This window comes from Anser brachyrhynchus, assembly GCF_964034855.1.
Source record: "Anser brachyrhynchus genome assembly, chromosome: 1".
NCBI classification, from domain to species: Eukaryota; Metazoa; Chordata; class Aves; order Anseriformes; family Anatidae; genus Anser; species Anser brachyrhynchus.
The window spans coordinates 188348062-188366989 of NC_137694.1; the positions used below are offsets into that span (position 1 = coordinate 188348062).

General features: G+C 36.8%; 1 protein-coding gene across 5 annotated transcripts in view; it reads right to left on the reverse strand.

The window, feature by feature from the left end:
- Positions 1 to 844: 844 nt before the first annotated feature.
- The window catches only part of PDS5B (PDS5 cohesin associated factor B), a 113395-nt gene continuing 95311 nt past the window's right edge, over positions 845 to 18928 (reverse strand). For 2 of the 5 annotated variants that reach the window (XM_080577413.1, XM_080577415.1), the window contains exons 26-35: positions 18580 to 18694; positions 18054 to 18186; positions 16648 to 16767; positions 16265 to 16327; positions 14696 to 14841; positions 10957 to 11062; positions 7299 to 7741; positions 7106 to 7207; positions 4725 to 4866; positions 845 to 3924 (exon numbers count right to left, since the gene is read on the reverse strand). In XM_080577413.1, the coding sequence (XP_080433539.1) occupies positions 3889 to 3924; positions 4725 to 4866; positions 7106 to 7207; positions 7299 to 7741; positions 10957 to 11062; positions 14696 to 14841; positions 16265 to 16327; positions 16648 to 16767; positions 18054 to 18186; positions 18580 to 18694 (1406 nt within the window). In that variant the 3' untranslated portion in view covers positions 845 to 3888. The remainder of the gene's footprint in view (positions 3925 to 4724; positions 4867 to 7105; positions 7208 to 7298; positions 7742 to 10956; positions 11063 to 14695; positions 14842 to 16264; positions 16328 to 16647; positions 16768 to 18053; positions 18187 to 18579; positions 18695 to 18928) is intronic. The other 3 variants (XM_080577414.1, XM_080577417.1, XM_080577416.1) reach the window with 3 other exon arrangements.

An 18928-nucleotide genomic window follows, 5' to 3' on the forward strand; every position in this document is an offset into this window, starting at 1 on the left:
TAGGAAATTACACCAAAATTAGCAGGCATCTGTGAAGGCAACATCCAACAAAGATGCAAAGACTGGAGTGACAACCTGTAAGCACAACAGGAAGTTAAAAACAATCTGTTCCTCTTGCTGGATGGCTGGACAGGAGGTCTTGGTTAGGTCAACTTTATCATTTTGGGTCCTCATAATGATAAAAACAAAGAGCCAGCAGTCTAATAGAAGAATAATGGCCATCAACTACTTGTCTTAATCACGTGTTTGTAGACATGCTGCCTTAGACAAGTATGGGGTGGTATACCTGAATGTATATACTTTACAAAGAATTTTTGAAATATGTACTGCACCTACCTTGATGAGGTAGAGATACATCAATCTCTACAAAATATGTATGTTTTTTTTTAAACATAGACAGGCTTGCAGAAATGTTTCCATCTACAGACTCATAATTTTGTATGTCAGGGGTATACATGTTTTAATATACATGTATACTCCCTTTCCATTACATGTCCTGTATGCAGAAGTGTTAGGATATTGAAACATATCAATGTACATGGATTTGCACTTATATTTGCACATGACAAATGCTTTTAAGAACTAAACCCCACAAACCCACAGGGATGTAAACTTGCAGGATCCAAAGCCTACTGTATACACTCACAAAAGCAGACTTTGATAATGTGTCAAAACCTACACGTGCAAAATACTAATCAATAGCAATACAAATGCACTCACAGCTCTATACGAAGTGGGTTTTCTTGAGAACACCAGATGACAAATGCTATGCCAAAATGAAGTATTTAATCTTCAAGTCTAAGCTTTTTGCAAGTTAGTCACAAATTGAACATATTCATATTCAGTGGAAGTGTCTTTAATATGAATGCTTTTTTGTAAATTCTGGTTTTGTTCACATAGATTGAAATGTCAAAACAGCAAACAACAGAATATTTGAAAAAGGGTTCAGTTTTGCCAGAAAATAAAGTCAATTGGCAGAGTCAAAAATAATTAATATAGGAATCCAGATTATCCTAGGTGGAAAAGGCGTACCTACACTACAACTGTCAAGCAATTTCATTTATTTCTTTCCTGTTCATGGATTAGCTACTCCTAAATATTAATAATCTCAGTTGGTGAAAAGTAAAAAAAAAAAACATGCTTCTGGAATTATAGTGAATTATTCTAGTATGAAGATTACAGTCACTGTTTGCATTTTACATATGAACTACAGATCACTGAAAGTTTCCTGTTGCACTGCAGCAAGAAGAAGAAATTTAACACAAGTAAGCTTAATTTGCTGCAAAGTACAGCAAGATACTTCGGCAATCTCATAAAAATTTCATACTGGAACTTGTTACAGTGAGTTCAATTTGATCTTTTAATGTAATACAGTACATTTTTATAAACTTAACATTATCATTGCAGAAGAGCATGCTAACTGAATGTTAGCAATTTATCTTTTATACATAATTATACTCTACTGTAGCTACTGTACGCAGATCTCAAAATGTTAGTACATAAAATATTCATTTTCTTTATGAGATGAGAATGAACTTAGAAGAGGTTTGAATATAAGAATGAAATATTTGCTGTGCCTATTTCTCAAGAAATAATGAATTACACATTATAACCCAAGAAATCAACATTTAAATTGCAAAACTATAGTTTAAAATTTACATTAAACATTATGATCAGTAATGTGCATCAATATTTGATGAAGTTTAACCTAACCATGTTTATGCACATAAAGCCTCAAGAGTCTGCAGCAGTTTCAACATCAATTTTTCATATTTTTGTATAAAATGGACTTAAAGATACATCTTCCATAAATGTTTTCAGTGCAATTCAGTCAAAGAGGAAAATATAAAGCTAGTTTTCAATCATTTTATACCATAAAGGAAAAACAAAACAAAACAAACAAAAAATAAAAAAACAACTTGCATTTGCACTGCTGAAGCCTAAGTAAGCCAGTTCAGTTGTGCCAGCTATTTCAAAGTCAATTCAAACCAACCATAATGGCCTTTTTAGGCAGTATTTCCCTCATACCTATAGGTATAAATGTTGAAAAGCTGAATACTGGGGTGTAGGGGGGAATTAAGCAGAGGCATAATAATCTAGTTGTTTAAAACACTTTTTACATCAGTAACGAAAAAATACATAATGAAAAAAGTCTAAAAGTTTCTTTACTAGTGATATCATAGTTCAGAAACGGGTAAATCCGTGCTTCGGTCTTATCCTTTCCTCTAATCTTCACAGGCCACCTTTCAACTATAACATATTTCTTGATGGATTGTATGAAAATGCTCCACTATTCAATGAGATTACTTTTTTGTAAGTTAGAAATTGATTTTTTCATATGTTGTCAACGGTGGGGAACCAGAGGGAGAACAGCACCTGAAATTATAGTATGTGCTTGGCTTAGCATAGTGTAGTAACCTATACATTTTGGTTTTCAAAGACACAGTTTGTAAACTGTAAAACTGCATACAGGATACTGACTAAGTATTTTGTTTCTTTTTTTTTTCAGATTATACCTAAAAACACAAATACAACCTTCTCTACGGTAGCATAAAATAAAAATGGAGCTTCATTCAAATCTTGAATACCTTGACTGCAATCATCAACAACTTGACTGCAATCATTCAACAAAATCTTAGCTCTTCATACCAAAAAAATTTGGCTCACAAAAAAAAAAGAGAAAAGTACAATAAACTTTCAATAGAAGGTTCTCTCATGAGGCAACCTACCATATACTACTGCTAGATACGAGTTTCCAAAAAAACATTACATCCCATTTTCAGCACATTTTTCATAAACATGCAACTTCACTATAAAATACAAAACACTTGGCTCTCAAGAACAGCTTTATAAAGACACACTGCATCAATAAAATTTTTCTTTGTGATTAACTTTACATTGTAATAAGAACTGTATTTTCACTAATGTTTATATATCAGATTTCATATTATAATGTAGTAATAATTTGCTCTTTGTGAACATCATGTTCAGAAGGAAATATCTATACACATTAACATACTAGACTATTAAAAACTCAGTTACAGAATTTTATTGATACAGTAGATTAATAAAAACTGATGGGGAAGATAAAATGGGGAGGGTATTCAGTACATTATTTAATAACACACTTTTAAAATTATAATATTTTAAATCCTTTTTGAATTTTCAATGCCACTAGAAGTCCAGAAAAGTCTGGAATCAATACTGAGGCGTAAAACAAGTCAAACAACTTCTTCCACAATTTGCATCTCTTGTATTATTCTATCCAACATTGTTCAACTGTAAAAGAAAGTAATTTAGCACCTCTGATGATAGGTAGGTGCCTAAAGGTAAACACTAGGTTAGATTCATGAAGGAAACAAACACTATTGCATTTCTTCTTCTTCTTCTTAACAAATAGTGGCAAAAGTGGCACTATTTGTTCAACTGATTTTTTTTCACAGTTAAATGTCAACAAGAGTACAAATACGAACACTGACAGATATTGCTTGAGATCAATTTTTAACAAACTCTGTTCCTTTTTAAATCAATAGATCCAATAAACAGTGGGGCACTGTCAGTTTAAAGCCGCGGATAAAAGCTATACAAGCACTTTAGAAGTCAGAAACATTAAAAAAAGAACTATTTACAGTATTCTTCTTTAGTTCATATGTCTACAAAGCCAGCGCACATTACACTTCACAAAAATCCACAGTTAATGATATCAACATGTGTGTGGCTAAAGCTTGTGACCTAGGGACTGCAAATGCAGGGGCAGTAAAAGTAAAATAGGCTTTGTCTTTTTTCAGCAACCCCATTTGTGCACTAACAGCTTCGTTCAGTCTCAAGCTTTATATTAAAAGCATTCTTCAAAGCTTTCACCTGGAAGGCTGATAACTACATGCTCACTCATCGCCTTTCCCTTTTCGAAGTTCTGCGACGCACCTGTTTGGGGGAAAAAGAATTTTAAATATTTAACAGAAAAAATAAGTTATGAAAAAAGTCAAGAATAAACGTAGTTTATGGGAAAAATGCTTACTTCATCATAGTATTTAAGTAACTGTATACAGTATCATTAATCACTCATTTTATCATAGGTGCAAGCCTTGATCAATGGCCTGGACATAAATTTTAGTATTAGTAAGCCTGCATCTTTCAAGTGTTAAAAAAACAATCTAGTGTCCTCAGATCCTCAGATACTTCAATCATCAGAGTTGTTGAAAGACATTCTCAATTACATCTTCAGTATTACTACTAACACCTCTAACATACTTGTAGGAATTAAATACATAAACTTATTTTAACATATTTGCATATGCTGGTAAGAGGAAAAAAATGGTTTAGAATTCTGCTCCAAGTTTCTGTAACTGTTATCTGATGCTAATCATTTTGCATTCCTCTTTTGCATAAAGAAACATAACTCACTATTATAATCTAGCTGACAAAAATAGGTACGAGCTGCCTAGAAAATAATTCCCATGATGCAACTCAGATTAAAAAAGCTACACAGAATTCAATATTTAAGATACTTGACAAAAACTGATATTTTCTCTCTGAGAAATGCAGATTGTATAAGAAACTACACTGCAGTGCCACTATAAAACACAGAGGTGGCAAACACCTCATTCATTTTCAAGAAGGAAGGTTAAGTTACGGGGACACTTACAAGAACAGGGGAAGTCAGTCAATACAGAGAGGACACTACAGATTAAAAAAAGAAAAAAAAGCTAAGGAATTTCTCTTACATTGATTGTGGAGACTTCCTCTTCTTCCATTACTTCTTCCTGGGGAATGTCATCACTGACAGGTGAAGTACTCTGAAATACATCCATCTCTTCACTAGATTCATTCTCCTTACTGGCTGCTTGTTTGGAACGTCCTGCACGGCTAAAATCAGAAGGAAAAAAAGATCAGTTTCACGCCATATGGGTCTGCACATGTATAAACTCTGGAAGAGAACAAACATTCCTCTTTGTAAGAACAGCAGCCTTAAAATTTCCATTTATATAGTACATATTATATGCCTTTCTAATTTATCTGTAGAAAGAACACTAGAGGTGTAAGTAGGAGGATGAGCAACAGCAACTGGAAACCAAATTCTTCCAGAATAAAGAACCAGGAGTACAACGTTGAACCATTTTTGCATCTACAGACAGGACAGATATTTCTCTTCAGTGTCTGAACACATGCCAAGAAGGCTGACACACAACAGTAACCAGTGACCAGGAAAAGGCAAACAGACAGCAACTTTTATTTATTTCTTCTTCTGAACAAATAGATGTCTTCTATTTCTTTAGCAGTTTATACACCACAGAATTTAAGTAGTTGCATGTATATTTTTACAGACCTAGAAGAACTCGCATGTTGCTATTTATGAAATTAACACTATAGTGGACCTAAAAGCAAATCTTCCAAGCTAGCTCATGCTAAGAGCTAGGGATAATCGGGATACTACCTTAATCAGGATAATCAAGAACAATCACTCAACAATATCTTAAGTCAGTTATTAGAGCTGAACCATGAGCAAAAAAAACATTCCAGCTGCTGAAAATGAGAACTAGTCTCCCCTACATCCTCCCGACCTTAAAAGAAAATTAAAAATAAAAAAGACAACTGGATATGTATCCAAAACTACAGCTGCACTCACATTACCATTTTGGTTAGTGTCATTAGCAGAGTTTGAAATCAAATCACTGAATCATCCCACTTACTGCACTTTGGCTTGGTTTGAGAAGCTGTCTCGGTGCACCCAAACTAGGTGAGGTTTCGGATGAACTCAAACCAGAAATGCTCTTTCAGGCAGACAGCAGGCTTCAATCCCCAGTGGGGGTCATAAAGATCCAAAACAACCATTCTCTGACAGCTTCAAACCATACATGTGATGGGAATGTTCAGTCATGAGAACCATGATAAAATCGGTTTAGAATAAAACCTCTGAATTACACATAATAATTATAGTACAGTTGGAGTTTCAGCACCAACCAAGCAACCTGACATCCTTTGAAAAAACAATACAGAATAGCCCAATTGAAGCTTTTCAAGACACTGGCAGAAGTAACAGAATTGAAAAGGAAACAGGAGAATTATTAACAAGCTAGGTTCATCTCTTCACATATGAGTGAAAAGAGGTAGGAAACAGAACACTGGAAAGGTTGGGATACTGTGGGTGCAAAATGCCAAAGCAGCGGGTAGAAATTTGTGTAGCAAGGAGTTCAGGCATGTAGAAAAAAAAAAAAGACTGCTAGGGATAGGCAAATTGGACACAAATCTGGATCCTGTCAGAGGAAGATCAACAGGATGCTAAGCCCAGAAGCTAGAAAAACAATAGTGGCAACAGAATAATACAGAATGCCAAACCAAAGATGCGTGTAAGTCATGCCCTAAGGCATTTAACACCAGGTCCTGGAGAAGTATGTTGCAAATCTTTTCCATGTTCCAGTTTTTATTTTTCTGTCCACTTGTACACATCTGCTTTACATATATTGCATGTACATGTATAGAAAAGGCAGAGATACCTGTAGTTTCTACAGTAAGCACAAGAAAATGAAGCCAGCCACAGAATTTACCTTTATTTTGTAGCTCAACACACCTGAAAATTTTCTAGAACTATTATCCATAGACTATAAGCACATTTTATTCATTTGGAAATGATTCAAGTGGATAATACATTACCTTACAAGGAGGAGGCCACAAATTAGAAAGTCACTGACATTTCATTTAAGGAGAATCAGAACAGATTTACTGTGGTGAAATGGTATTGTGAAGAGTAACAATTTGATTCTTCCTCCCTGTCTAGAACAAACAGGAACACTTTTTGCTCCTGGAGTCCTAATAAAGCCTTATCCTCAAGGCCCTCACGTACTTTATTGACTTTTCTCCTAGAAGAGCAAAGCTACGTATAATGTTACCTGAGCACATTAAATTTACTTGTAGCCTATTTGCTCTAGTTTGAGATGCTCTAGGAGAAGCAGCTGGGGAAAACACTTTAGAAATAACAGTGGCAATTTATTTTGATAACTGTCAATTAAAGTATTCTGAAATGTTTTCAGGAAATGATTGTTTGGGGGCACAGAGGCATATTTTAAATTTTTACTAAACACAAATTCAGAAAATATTCACCACTTACACTTTTTTTTGCTGTGATGGTGGTGTTTTTGATGACCTTCCTCGTCCTTTCTGTGGCGTAGACTGTGCTGATTCAACTGTACTAGTTTCAGATGGTTCTGCTCTGTTTTGAGGAAGACCCAAATTGCAAAGTATCAAATTATAACTAATGTCCAAGGATAAAAATGATGCAGCTTACAAGATGACAGACTTACCTCTGCTGTGTTCTTTTCGTTGTCCTGTTTTGCCTGCCTTTGGGCTTTTGTTCGATGTTTTCAGTTTGCCTTTCTTCCTCCTCTTCCTCCTCTTCTACTGCTGCTGCTGGCGTTTGTTTTTTTTTGCTCCTTTTTGATGACTTTGCTGGTGGTTCTTCCTTTGGTGTTCCCCCATTATTTGCTTTGGGAGGGCGTCCTCTTCTCCCTTTCTTTGGTGGACTGTTCTGTTCATCCTCACTTTCTATTACATCATCTTTTAGCCTTTTTTCCTCTTGCCATTGTGTTTCATCAGATTCTGAAACAACTGCAGGTCTCTTCCTTCCCCGTTGACTACCTCTAAGTTTCTGCTCTTGTCCCAGTTTATTCAGGTCATCTATGCTTAGTTTCTCTTCTGAGTCTGTGATAGCTGGTTTCTTCCTTCCTCTAGGCTTCTCAATCTCTGACTGAAAAGTTAAGATCACATCTTTAAGTTAAAAAATTAAACTGCCATATTGAACCGTCACACACACAAAAGCTACAGACCTCCCCGCAACAAGACAAAGAGCCTTCAGGTTACACAAGAAATTGAGATTGGCTACCGTATTCATTTCTAAAACCTTTTCAAAAGTATAAAAACATGTATGTATATATATAAAATGCTAAACCAGAGAGAAAGATTATTTCAAAGATGAACAGTTAAATCACAGAAGTATATTAGGTCTTCCTCCTCTGTATCCTCAACTATGGCAAACGCAATTGGTTTAAACATTCATACCTACATTTTTATCATTAGGAAAATATAAAGATAATATATAGGATGGGAATGGTCAATTTGATGCTTAAGCTCTGTTTTGAGTTGTGGGGTGTTTATGCCCTGCACAGTCCCATGCCAGCAGTGGCAAGGCATTAAATACAGGAGGTGGTGGGCAACTTGGATTTGTAACTGTAGAGGAAAGCACAAGAATTAGTAGTAGTTGCCAAAGCACTGCTACCACAGTTGCACTGAGACTCAATATTTGTTCTGCTCAGCAAAATATTACATTAGAAGAAAGGTAGAACCCTTTCTGAATCATAAGCTTTCAGAACAGAAACTGTTAAAGAAACTGTTAAGGAGAATGTTTGAACAATGACGACATATTATGCCAGTTCATGGTTTCAGTGACAAAACTGTTGATCTAGATCACAGCTATTGTTATTCCCTATTCTATTTGCTTTTGCAGTGAAAGTTCCCATCTGTCACATTGCAACTGCTTTTACCAGGTAAGTACAGTTGTATCTATGAGTCTCAGAGCAAAGTTTCTCCCTCAGGTGAAGTGTTCTGAAGCCTTAGAACTAGTATATTATTCTATGCTATAATCTGGACAAATAACCTAAATAATAGTGACATCTCTAAAACCTGGACTTTCTGGTCCCCAGCGGAAATTCTGCTTCTCTGTTAGTACTTGTTATAGTCTGCTCCCTAGCCCTAAAGAAACAAAACTGAATTCTGAATCACCTTGAGCAGCTTGCTTACATATTCAAAATGACATACAAATGCCCTCAGAAGTATGTGAAATACTGCATTATATTTGCTTTATCACTTAAGTTTTGTCAGTTATGAATTCAACCTATATCTTCTGAACTACTGCATGTCAGCAGCCGTTTGGACTCTCAGACCTTTCAGATTTACAGCTGACGCAACATATCAGAACAGAAACTATTTTTTTTTCTTTTTTAAACAAAGTTGTTAATCTGTAGCAAAAGAATTAGAGCTTTCAACAACTGCCTTACTTTCCCTAATCTGAATTAAACTGCTAAAATAGTTTTGTAATTAAAATAAGTGAAGTTTACTAACAACTTACACATATTAGTTGGTGTTACATCATTTAAAGTTTGTTTTTAGAAAGAATGCATGTATCTAGATGGCAAGATTGGTCTGAAAAATCTAAAGTTGAAAGGAAAGCCAAATGTAAGAAAGCAAATTCCAAGGTTATACTATGAAATATTGTGCTTAAGGATAGGGATTTTTTTAAACTGACAAAAGATTCCTTATTTTTCTTGTTTCATTACATGTCGGTTTCCTACAAGATACTACAGCTTAATTGGTTATCTACACTTCAAGACAAGCAAAAATTCAGGGTATTTTTACTAGGCAGTAGCCTTCTATGTTCCAAGCAACCCAGAAAAACACAACAGACTGACATAACAGAAAAATAGAGAATCATAGAATATCCCGAGTTGGAAGGGACCCATGAGGATCAAGTCCAACTCCTGGCACCACACAGGTCTACCCAAAAGTTTAGACCATATGACTAAGTGCACAGTCCAAGTGTCAGACAGTCTAGCAGTCAGACAACTAGCAGTGACATCAGATATAGCACATCCTTAATAGATTTCAGAAAATACAGTTGTAATACATATGATCTTGTTTGTATCATTTTTCATGCATATCCCAAATTACTACAATTACTACAGACTGCCAGAAGTTAATGAGGAACAAAAAATGAAGTTCACTAGTGGCATATGAAAGTCTTCTTATTTGAACGGTTCTTAGAATTAAGACTTTTCTTTGGTGTTTTTCTGCTGTATTCTGATATAACACACACGTAAATATTGCTTGAGATTAAATGTTTAGCCTGTTTATAATTTCAGTAAATGCATTAGGTCTATAACTATCAGTTAGCTAGCTTACTCTGACTTAAAGCCTGTGGCAAATCATACAGCACACAATCAGACAGAATAAAACCATGCTACAACTTATACTTGTAATATCTACTACTCAGAACCAAGCATTTTTCCTGCCTTCAAGTACAAGTTATACGCAAAAAAACAGAATCCATATGGCTATTCAGAAAACTCTTCTCTGAATTTCTAAATCCAATGTCAAATCATGATGCCCTCTTGCTATTCAAGATAACCAGAGAACTGGCAGTTGCTATTCCTTAGAGCTGTTGAAAGAAAAACACAGCTGGCTGGAAAAGGAGAACATGCCTTAGCATCAGTGATGGGACAATACCAAAAAAGGTGAGAATTATAATGTATCAACACTGCAATTGAGGTATTACCACTTTGCTAGCTACAAGCAAAGAAACCATATATGAAACAGAATTTTACAACCTCAGAAGGCAATCTGAAATCTAAGACAGGTTAATGTGCTCCCCCACAATTCCTGTATAGCTGATCATTCAAGTTAATCCAATTAATTCTTCCACAGCTACATTTTAACTAACCATCAACCACACACAAAAAACCTACAGTATACTGGGGAACAGAAGCCCAAGCTAGCTATCAACTTGAACGATGTAACAAATACTTCACCAATGAATCCTGAACATGAGGCAAATCATGGACTAATTGTCATCGACCTAATTCTAGCAGAATCTGTTCCCGTCTATATCTTGCAAATTGTAATTGGCAATCTTGAAAGCTTACAAAAATGGTCAATATGATGCAAAGGTAACGTATGGTACACATGTAAAACAGACAAATTGGAAATTTTTTTCATCACATTTTCACCTCTAACTCTAAGCACGCTTTTCAGTAGTTTACAAAATTAACTCAGTTTCATGTAAAATATCTGGATTAGAAGAACACGTTTTCCTGAATCATACAAAATACCAGCACATTAATTTAATTTTTATTTTAAAGTCTTGGTGATTTAAAGTGAAACTAACATCTGTAACGCAACCAAACAGCTCACCCTTACAAGATCAGTGTCGTCCCTTTTGTCAGTTTTCTTCCCTGGTAACGGCGAAGTCAGTGTGAAGTCTTCATTTTCACTGTGGTCCATTTCAGTACTGTCAAGCCTAGAATCAATAAACATTTGTTCTCTTCATTATTATAATATAGCAGGCAATTATTAAAAAATATATATATTAAGAACAACCTTCAGAAGAAATCTATTCCTAAGCCAAATCTGGCAGAGAGAACCTTTTTCTCTGGGTACTATAGTTATCACATAATATCACAAAATAGAGCACCTAATTCTCAGAACGAGGATGTCAATCATAAGCCAAATTGATCATCTTTCTCAGTTAAAACTGAGCTTTTTGATACAGACAAGCCTTAAGGAGATAGAAGAGATTTGTGTATTTGTATACATTTGCATAAACTTCATATTCCAATCAAAGATCCCCAAAGACCAACTAAAACGTAAACACTTCATTATGGTGAGGTCCAGGCAACCGAGCAGCAAATTTAAATTTCAGAGAGCAGTTCATCCCTCAGCTTTTTGTTATTTATGGCAGCATATAATATGTAAGCAATTACACTTTTATTTCAGTTTCTACATATGTAAATGTGGACAATGGTACTTCCTGCATATATAAAACACTGAGACCCACATATAAAAAGGTAATATACAAAAGCCAATACACAAGAGTAGTGTTTTGTTTTTGTTTTTTTTTTTTTAATCTGCCCTGAGGCTGGAATAAGGGAAAAAAGTTGCTTTTAAGAGTGCAGATCTTTTTACAGAAAATAAATATGCTATGCATTAAAAAGACAAGTGGTATTCAGATACACGAGCTCTCAACTCCCTGTCCTGGGCACTGCCTGGACAGAGAAAAACATTCTTACGTCTACAAGTAAAAAAAAATTGCAATAACTTACAGCAGGTTTTATACATCACCTTAACAGATGTAAGCTTGTGGGTATGTATTCAGTCATATTAAATAGGAAATACCATGCATACTGAATCATAGAATGGCTTGGGTTGGAAGGGACCTTAAAGATCTCCTAGTTCCAACCAGCCTAGTGGGATGCCACCCACTAGATCAGGTTGGCCAAGTCCCCATCCAGCCTGGCCTTGAGCACCTCCAGGGATGGGGCATCCACAACCTCTCTGGGTAACCTGTGCCAGTGCTTCACTACCCTTACAGTGAAGAATTTCCTCCTAAGGTCTAGTCTAAATTTATCCTCTTTTAGTTTAAGACCATTCCCCCTTGTCCTATCATTATCTACTCGAGTAAAAAGTCCCTCTCCATCCTTTTTATAAGATGCCCCTAAGTACTGAAAAGCCACAATGAGGTCTCCCTGGAACCTTCTGTTTTTTGGGCTGAACAGCCCCAGCTCTCTCAGCCTGCCCCCATAGGAGAGGCGCTCCAACCCTCTGATCATCTCTGTGGCCCTCCTCTGGACCCGCTCTAGCAGCCCCACATCCTTCTGGTGCTGGGGGCCCCAGACCTGAACGCAGCACTCCAGGTGGGGTCCCACAAGGGCAGAACAGAGAGGAACACAATCCCCTCCCTCCACCTGCTGCTGGTCATGCCTCTGTTGATGCAGCCCAGGATGCAGTTGGCCTTCTGGGATGCAAGCACGCACTGCTGGCTCATGTCGAGCCTTTTATCCACCAGAACTCCAAAGTCTCTCTCCACAGGGCTGCTCTCAGTGAGTTCTTCTCCCAGTCTGTACTTGTGTCTGGGATTGCTCCAGCCCAGGTGCAGCACCTTGCACTTGGACTTGTTGAACCTCAACCAGTTGACATGGGCCCACTTCTCCAGCCTGTCCAGGTCCTTTTGAATGGCATCTCTTCCTTCTTTGGTATCAACCCCACCACTCAGTTTGGTGTCATCTGCAAGCTTGCTGAGGGTGCACTCGATCCTGTCTATCTCATTTTGGGGGTTGGATCTGATGATCTCTCAAGGTCCATTCCAACCCCTACAATTCTGTGATTCTGTGATGAAGACATGGAAAAGCACCAGTCCCCAAGACCGACCCCTGAGGGACACCGCTTGTCACTGGCCTCCACCTGGACATAGAACCATTGACCACTACTCTCTGGGTGTGACCGTCAAGGCAACTCCTTATCCACTGAATGATCCACCCTTCAAATCCGTATCTTTCCAATTTAGATATTAGGATGTCACGTGGGACAGTGTCAAAAGCCTTACAGAAGTCCAAGTAGCTGACATTGGTTGGTCTTCCCTTATTGACCGATACAGTCACTCCATCACAGAAGGCCACCAGATTGGTCAGGCATGATTTGCCCTTAGTGAAGCCATGCTTGTTGTCTCAGATCACCTCCTTGCCCTGCATGTGCCTTAACACTGCATCCAGGAGAATCCATTTCATGATCTTGCTAGGCACAGAGGTGAGGCTCATTGGTCTGTAGTTTCCCAGGTCCTCCTTTCCACCCTTTTCAAAAATGGGAGTGATTCCTTTCTTCCAGTCACGGGGGACTTCGCCTGACTGCCATGACTTTTTAAATATGATGAAGAATGGCTTGGTGACTACATCTGCCAATTCCCTCAAGACCCTGAGAGGCATGTCATCAGGCCCCATAGACTTGTAGTTAAGTTGCATCAGGAGGTCCTGATCTTGCTCTTTTCTTAGAGAGGGAGGGACTCTGCTCCCCAAGCCCCCATCTAGAGTTTCAGGTTTCTTGAGAGATGTGAGAAACCTGACCAATCAGTTTAACTTAGGTGAGCTGGGGAAACCATGAAGATGACAGAATAGGTTAGGCTGCAAGTGCAGTATTTTTTTAAATAGACTGGATGTAGAACAGTAAGAGTCTCAGATTAATTTCACAGGATATGAAGAAGCTGGATTCTAATCTGTCTTTAGCCAGTAGTGTATTTCTGCATATGAACTTGTGTGACTTGTAAGAAATAAGTCTGTGTGATTTTCATGAAGTTGTAAGTATTTGTTGAAAAGCACTGCACAAAATTCAGACTAACATTACATATTAAATAGTCACAGAAGAATCAAATGATTTTAGTCTTAGTTTCAAATATAATTTTCTCTCAGTCTTTCTGTGAGGAAAGATGAATAGTGGGGACTATACAATTGTTAATGGTTAAACAAACAAACATAAGACACAGAGATTGATAACTTAAGAAAAAAATAAGAAAACTGGCACTAAATAAAGTATAAATTTTACAGATAGCTAATTAGAGGACGACAACTCTAACACTGCAGTATGTTCACCCCTTCCACCACAGAAACTAAAATCCAGAAATGTTTATCTGCTACTTCCAGCAAAGTGCAGGACGAGTTATAGAGGAGGAAGTTAATACCAGATCACCACACTGGCCTACCAGTCCTCATTGTCTATGACATGTTAACATTACAGCAGGCTACAAAGTTCCTAGTACATGCAGATGTGTGTGTGTATATATATATGTATTAAAAGGAAAAGTGATATATATATTAAAAAAAGTATGAGGCTCTCCTTCCCTCCTTCAACCATCTATGGATGTGATTTGATTCTGTTTCTGTGATTGTACTTGAACATTTTTCCTCCTCTTCTTCTCTCTAACAGCAACTTTATTTCTGGGTTTAGAAAGCCAAATTCATGGTTTTCATTATACAATGTGCTACTATAACTTTACTTCAAAATAAGAGAATATAATTCTGTTTCCCACTTAGAAAACATTATAGAAATATTCAAAGTTTCCATTACAAATACTTGAAATATCAAAGCCCCTTTGTTAACTACCAACCTCCCTTTGATCCTTCCTGGAGAGCTTGGATTTGAACTGCTGCTGGCATTGCTTACAGTTTCCATTCGTGAAGATTTGGATTGAGACTGCTTGCCTGCTGACGAAAGAGGCTTGTTAACTGCTCCAAGAACATTGGCTGCTTTGGGCTGAAACCAAAAATATATTTCCTTTATTTTAAGCTACACATTTAGATATTGTTAACATGTACTATGCTTATTCACACATTTCACTTTCTGTGATCAGTATCTTAACTATAATATGACGCAATAAACATTTAAATATCAAAGTTATGACAAGAGAAGGAAATTGACAGAGCTGCAATCAAATACCTAGCTGCCACCAAAACCAATATTCTTTCCTCAACCCCTATAACTCTGTCCTCTTCTTACTGGGTGCTCACCTGACCTTGCAGTAAGTCATTTCAGCACCTTTTGTACGGTTTGCTTTCAGCTGATGTGGCTGCCTGAACCAGCTTGCCATTTGGATTAGATAAACACCTGAACTGGCAAAACAGAAATAGCAGTAGGACAGTAATTTCAGCATCAAGCCATTAAACTGGCTTAGCTGTAATGGCAAACCATGCTAGCTTCAACTGGAAATGAATGAGAACCTCAAAAGCAAATATTCTGGAGACAACTGATGCTTCATGCACAGAGATTTGAAAATGGTTAGGCTTTTAATAGGAGCCAAAATTTCCAGACAGTGGTGAGCTTCAGTTTATTTATTTAAGTGGATTATCTTTCAGATATGCCAAATACCTCTAGCTCATACTAACTTTTGAGAGAGTTGAAAGGATTCAGTTACTCCTAAAGACAATGTTCCTTTATGCCAAACACCTGTGTACAAAAATGTTGAACGATTTAAGACCATTCCCCCGATTTCACAATATCTAGGATGATCCATTTTCTGTTGAGGTATTAGATTCTAGCTATGTCTCAAATTGGTGACAGCACCAAGACAAACAAACAAACACACACACCAAAACCCACACTGTTCGACACGCACATCATAGCAGCTTTGAATGTTCCTTTTTCCCAGATACACACCACTGATGTGCTGATTTTATTTTCATTAAAGTATAAAATTAAGTCCGGCTATAAAAGATTCACTCTGCTCTAAGTATGAAAAAAACAGCATATCCTCTCCAAAACATAAGAAACATTGGAGAACTAAATACAGTTTAAGAACTTACATGTCTGTGTTTACAGTTTAACATTAATCAATAAGCGAATACAGAAAGAGCTCAAAAGCACAGAGACATTCAAACTCTCACTGGACATTTTTTTGTCTCTGTTTTTAAAAGACTTCAGGCTTTGCCTACTACCACCACCACTGCATACATAGTAGCAGTCTTTCCTTCTATCCGTCTCATTCTCTCTACTTGTTTATTTTTGGTTTATAAAAACCTTCAGGCAGGAAAAACATATTTAACCTCAACTTGAAGTGTTGTTTTTGTGCTTGTTTTTTAAACTGTACAGGTCAGTTATTCTTTTTACTATTATTATTTTTTAAATAATAATTATATATATATATATTTATATATCTATGCACACATATATATATACAGACCTTTCCAGGAGTGAAAAATGACTTCATTTCTGGAGGAAGATAATTTTTGGTGTTACTGAAGTTCTGTAAAGAAGGGAAAAAACAACAACAACAAAGTCAATGAATAAGATATATACATTTTGGAGGTAGTACTAGAAGATTTTCTTTATATCTTTTATACTTTTGAAATTTTAACCTGAACATCTCCTTAAAAAAAAAAGAAAAAAGAAAGCAGTGTTTGTATGTACGTATACAAATTCTTACGAAAACACACATACATGTATCTTCAACTAAATTAAGACAGGGAGAAGTCTAAAGTTGCCAAGATCTACAGAGCTCTCACATTACAACTAACAAAGACTTAAACAGATTTATCTCAAGAGAAATTAAACTCCAAGGTATACCTTGTCAGGTTGAGTAAAATATCGTGCTGGAAGTACAGGGTCTTTAGGGGATTCCAAACTGTATGTTGTACTCTTTGACATAATGATATTCATTGCTACATCACAGACTGTGTAGAGTTTCTGTAAAAAAAAATAAAAAATAATCAGAAGTTCATTGCAAATCTTCACAGAATCACAGAATGGTTGAGGCTGGAAGGTACCTCTGGAGATCACCTAGCCCAATCCCATCTGCCAAGCGGGGTTACCTAGAGCACATTGCGCAGGATGGCATCCAGGTGGGTTTTGAATATATCCAGAGGAGACTTCACAGCCTCCATGGGTGACCTGTTCCAGTGCTCTGTCACTCTCACAGTAACAAAGTGTTTTCTCATACTCAGCTAGAACTTCTGTGTTTCAATTCATGCTCCATGCCTCTTGTCCTGTTGCTGGGCACCACTGAAAAGAGTCTGGCCCCATCCTCTTGACACCCTCTCCTCAGATATTTATACACATTGATAAGATCCCCTCTCAGTCTTCTCTTCTCCAAGCAAAACAGGCCCAACTCTCTCTGCCTCTCCTCATATGACAGGTGCTCCAGTCCCCTCATCATGTTCATAGTCTTTATCTGGACTCTCTCCAGGAGCCCCATGTCCCTCTTGTACTGGGGAGCCCAGAACTGGACACAATACTCCAGGTGAGGCCTCACCAGGGCTGAGTAGAGGGGGTGGATCACCTCCCTTGACCTGCTGGCAACATTCTTCCAAATGCACCCCAGGATCCCATTGGCCTTCTTGGCCACAAGGGCACATTGCTGGCTCATGGTTAACCTGCGGTCCACTAGGACTCCCCAGCTCCTTCTCCACAGAGCTGCAGCTCAACCCAAGCACAGAACTACAAGAGCTCAGATTTAAAACAAGTATCTTAAACATTTAACAGTAGCATCCATATTAAGCAGTGTATCACCAGGTACTAAAACGTAGGAGCAGAAGACAAAAGCACGGCACACTCAGCAGTTAAACAAAGCTAGCTTCCATGATCTTTCTACACTTACGAATAATGCATGCCATGGTTTCAAAGACAAAGCCAAAAAAAAACTATTTGGGAAAAGCAGAGAAGTGACAAATGTATGTATTATGTGATACAAAAACCTCAAAAACAAGACCAGGGTTTGATACATTCGCTACACAGTACAAACTGGAGACATTTCATGCATGTATTTTTCTTCCTACACTAAGCTTACTGTCTTGCACTTTTCAAATGAAATATTACAAAGCAGAAAAACTGGACAAATTAAAAAGAGTAAAAATTTCAGTTTACTTCTATCTAAAAGTAATGTTTAATAATGTTACCGAGACAGAAACAAAGCATCTCATTTCCAGAACCAGGCCAAAATTAAATACAGATTCCAATCATAAAGTATCACGTACTTCATTCATTTTTGCATCATCTGGTCCTTGAGCATCCTTTGTCTGTTTGATGTTTTCTACCATTTTTCTGATAAACGCGTGACTGTTGTTTTCATTTTTAGCCATCAGTATTTCTAGTATGAACCACAAACACCTAAGAAGAAAGGGAGTACTTCTCATGAATATGCCAAAAAAATTCCCACCCTTAAAAATAAAAAAATAATTTAAAAAAATCACATTTCAGAAAGTTGCTTGGTATAGTTTTACTGGTATTACAGATTTAAGCAATTTCAACTCCAGCAAACAAATTCATTAGAAGAAAGAAATGAAGGTTAAGATGAGCAGAAAGTGTAGGTTCTTCTGTAAGATACTGCAGAGCATTAAAAAATGCATATATACCATTTCTAACAATATTTTACAGAAATAACTGCCATCGTTACACATACTGGACAACGTATAAGTGTACTTTTTTAAATTAAAATTTTACTAAAAATAAAAATTAAATTATTATAATCCTCTCAAACAACAGTATTAAAAGTAGTCTTACTCTTTAATGTCCTTGAGTTGTTCAATGTCTTGAACTTTGACATAATCTGGGTCATGAGCTAGAAGATGTATAGTATAAGGAACAACATACTCTGGCAGAAGTGACAAGAGTTTCTCTAAAAAGCAAAAGAAAGATGCATCAAAAGACTCTCAAGAAACACATTTTCCTACTACTTGAATATTTTCTACTACAAAAGGAAAGATCAAAATTTAAGGTTAGCATACATTAAGATAAAACATAGCTACATGTGGGCCTATTATTTCTTCATAACGTTGCTGTTAATATGCATCTGATTGTTGATGTGTAGATGTTTTGTGCATGTAAAAACTGAGATTTTAAACATGCCTCA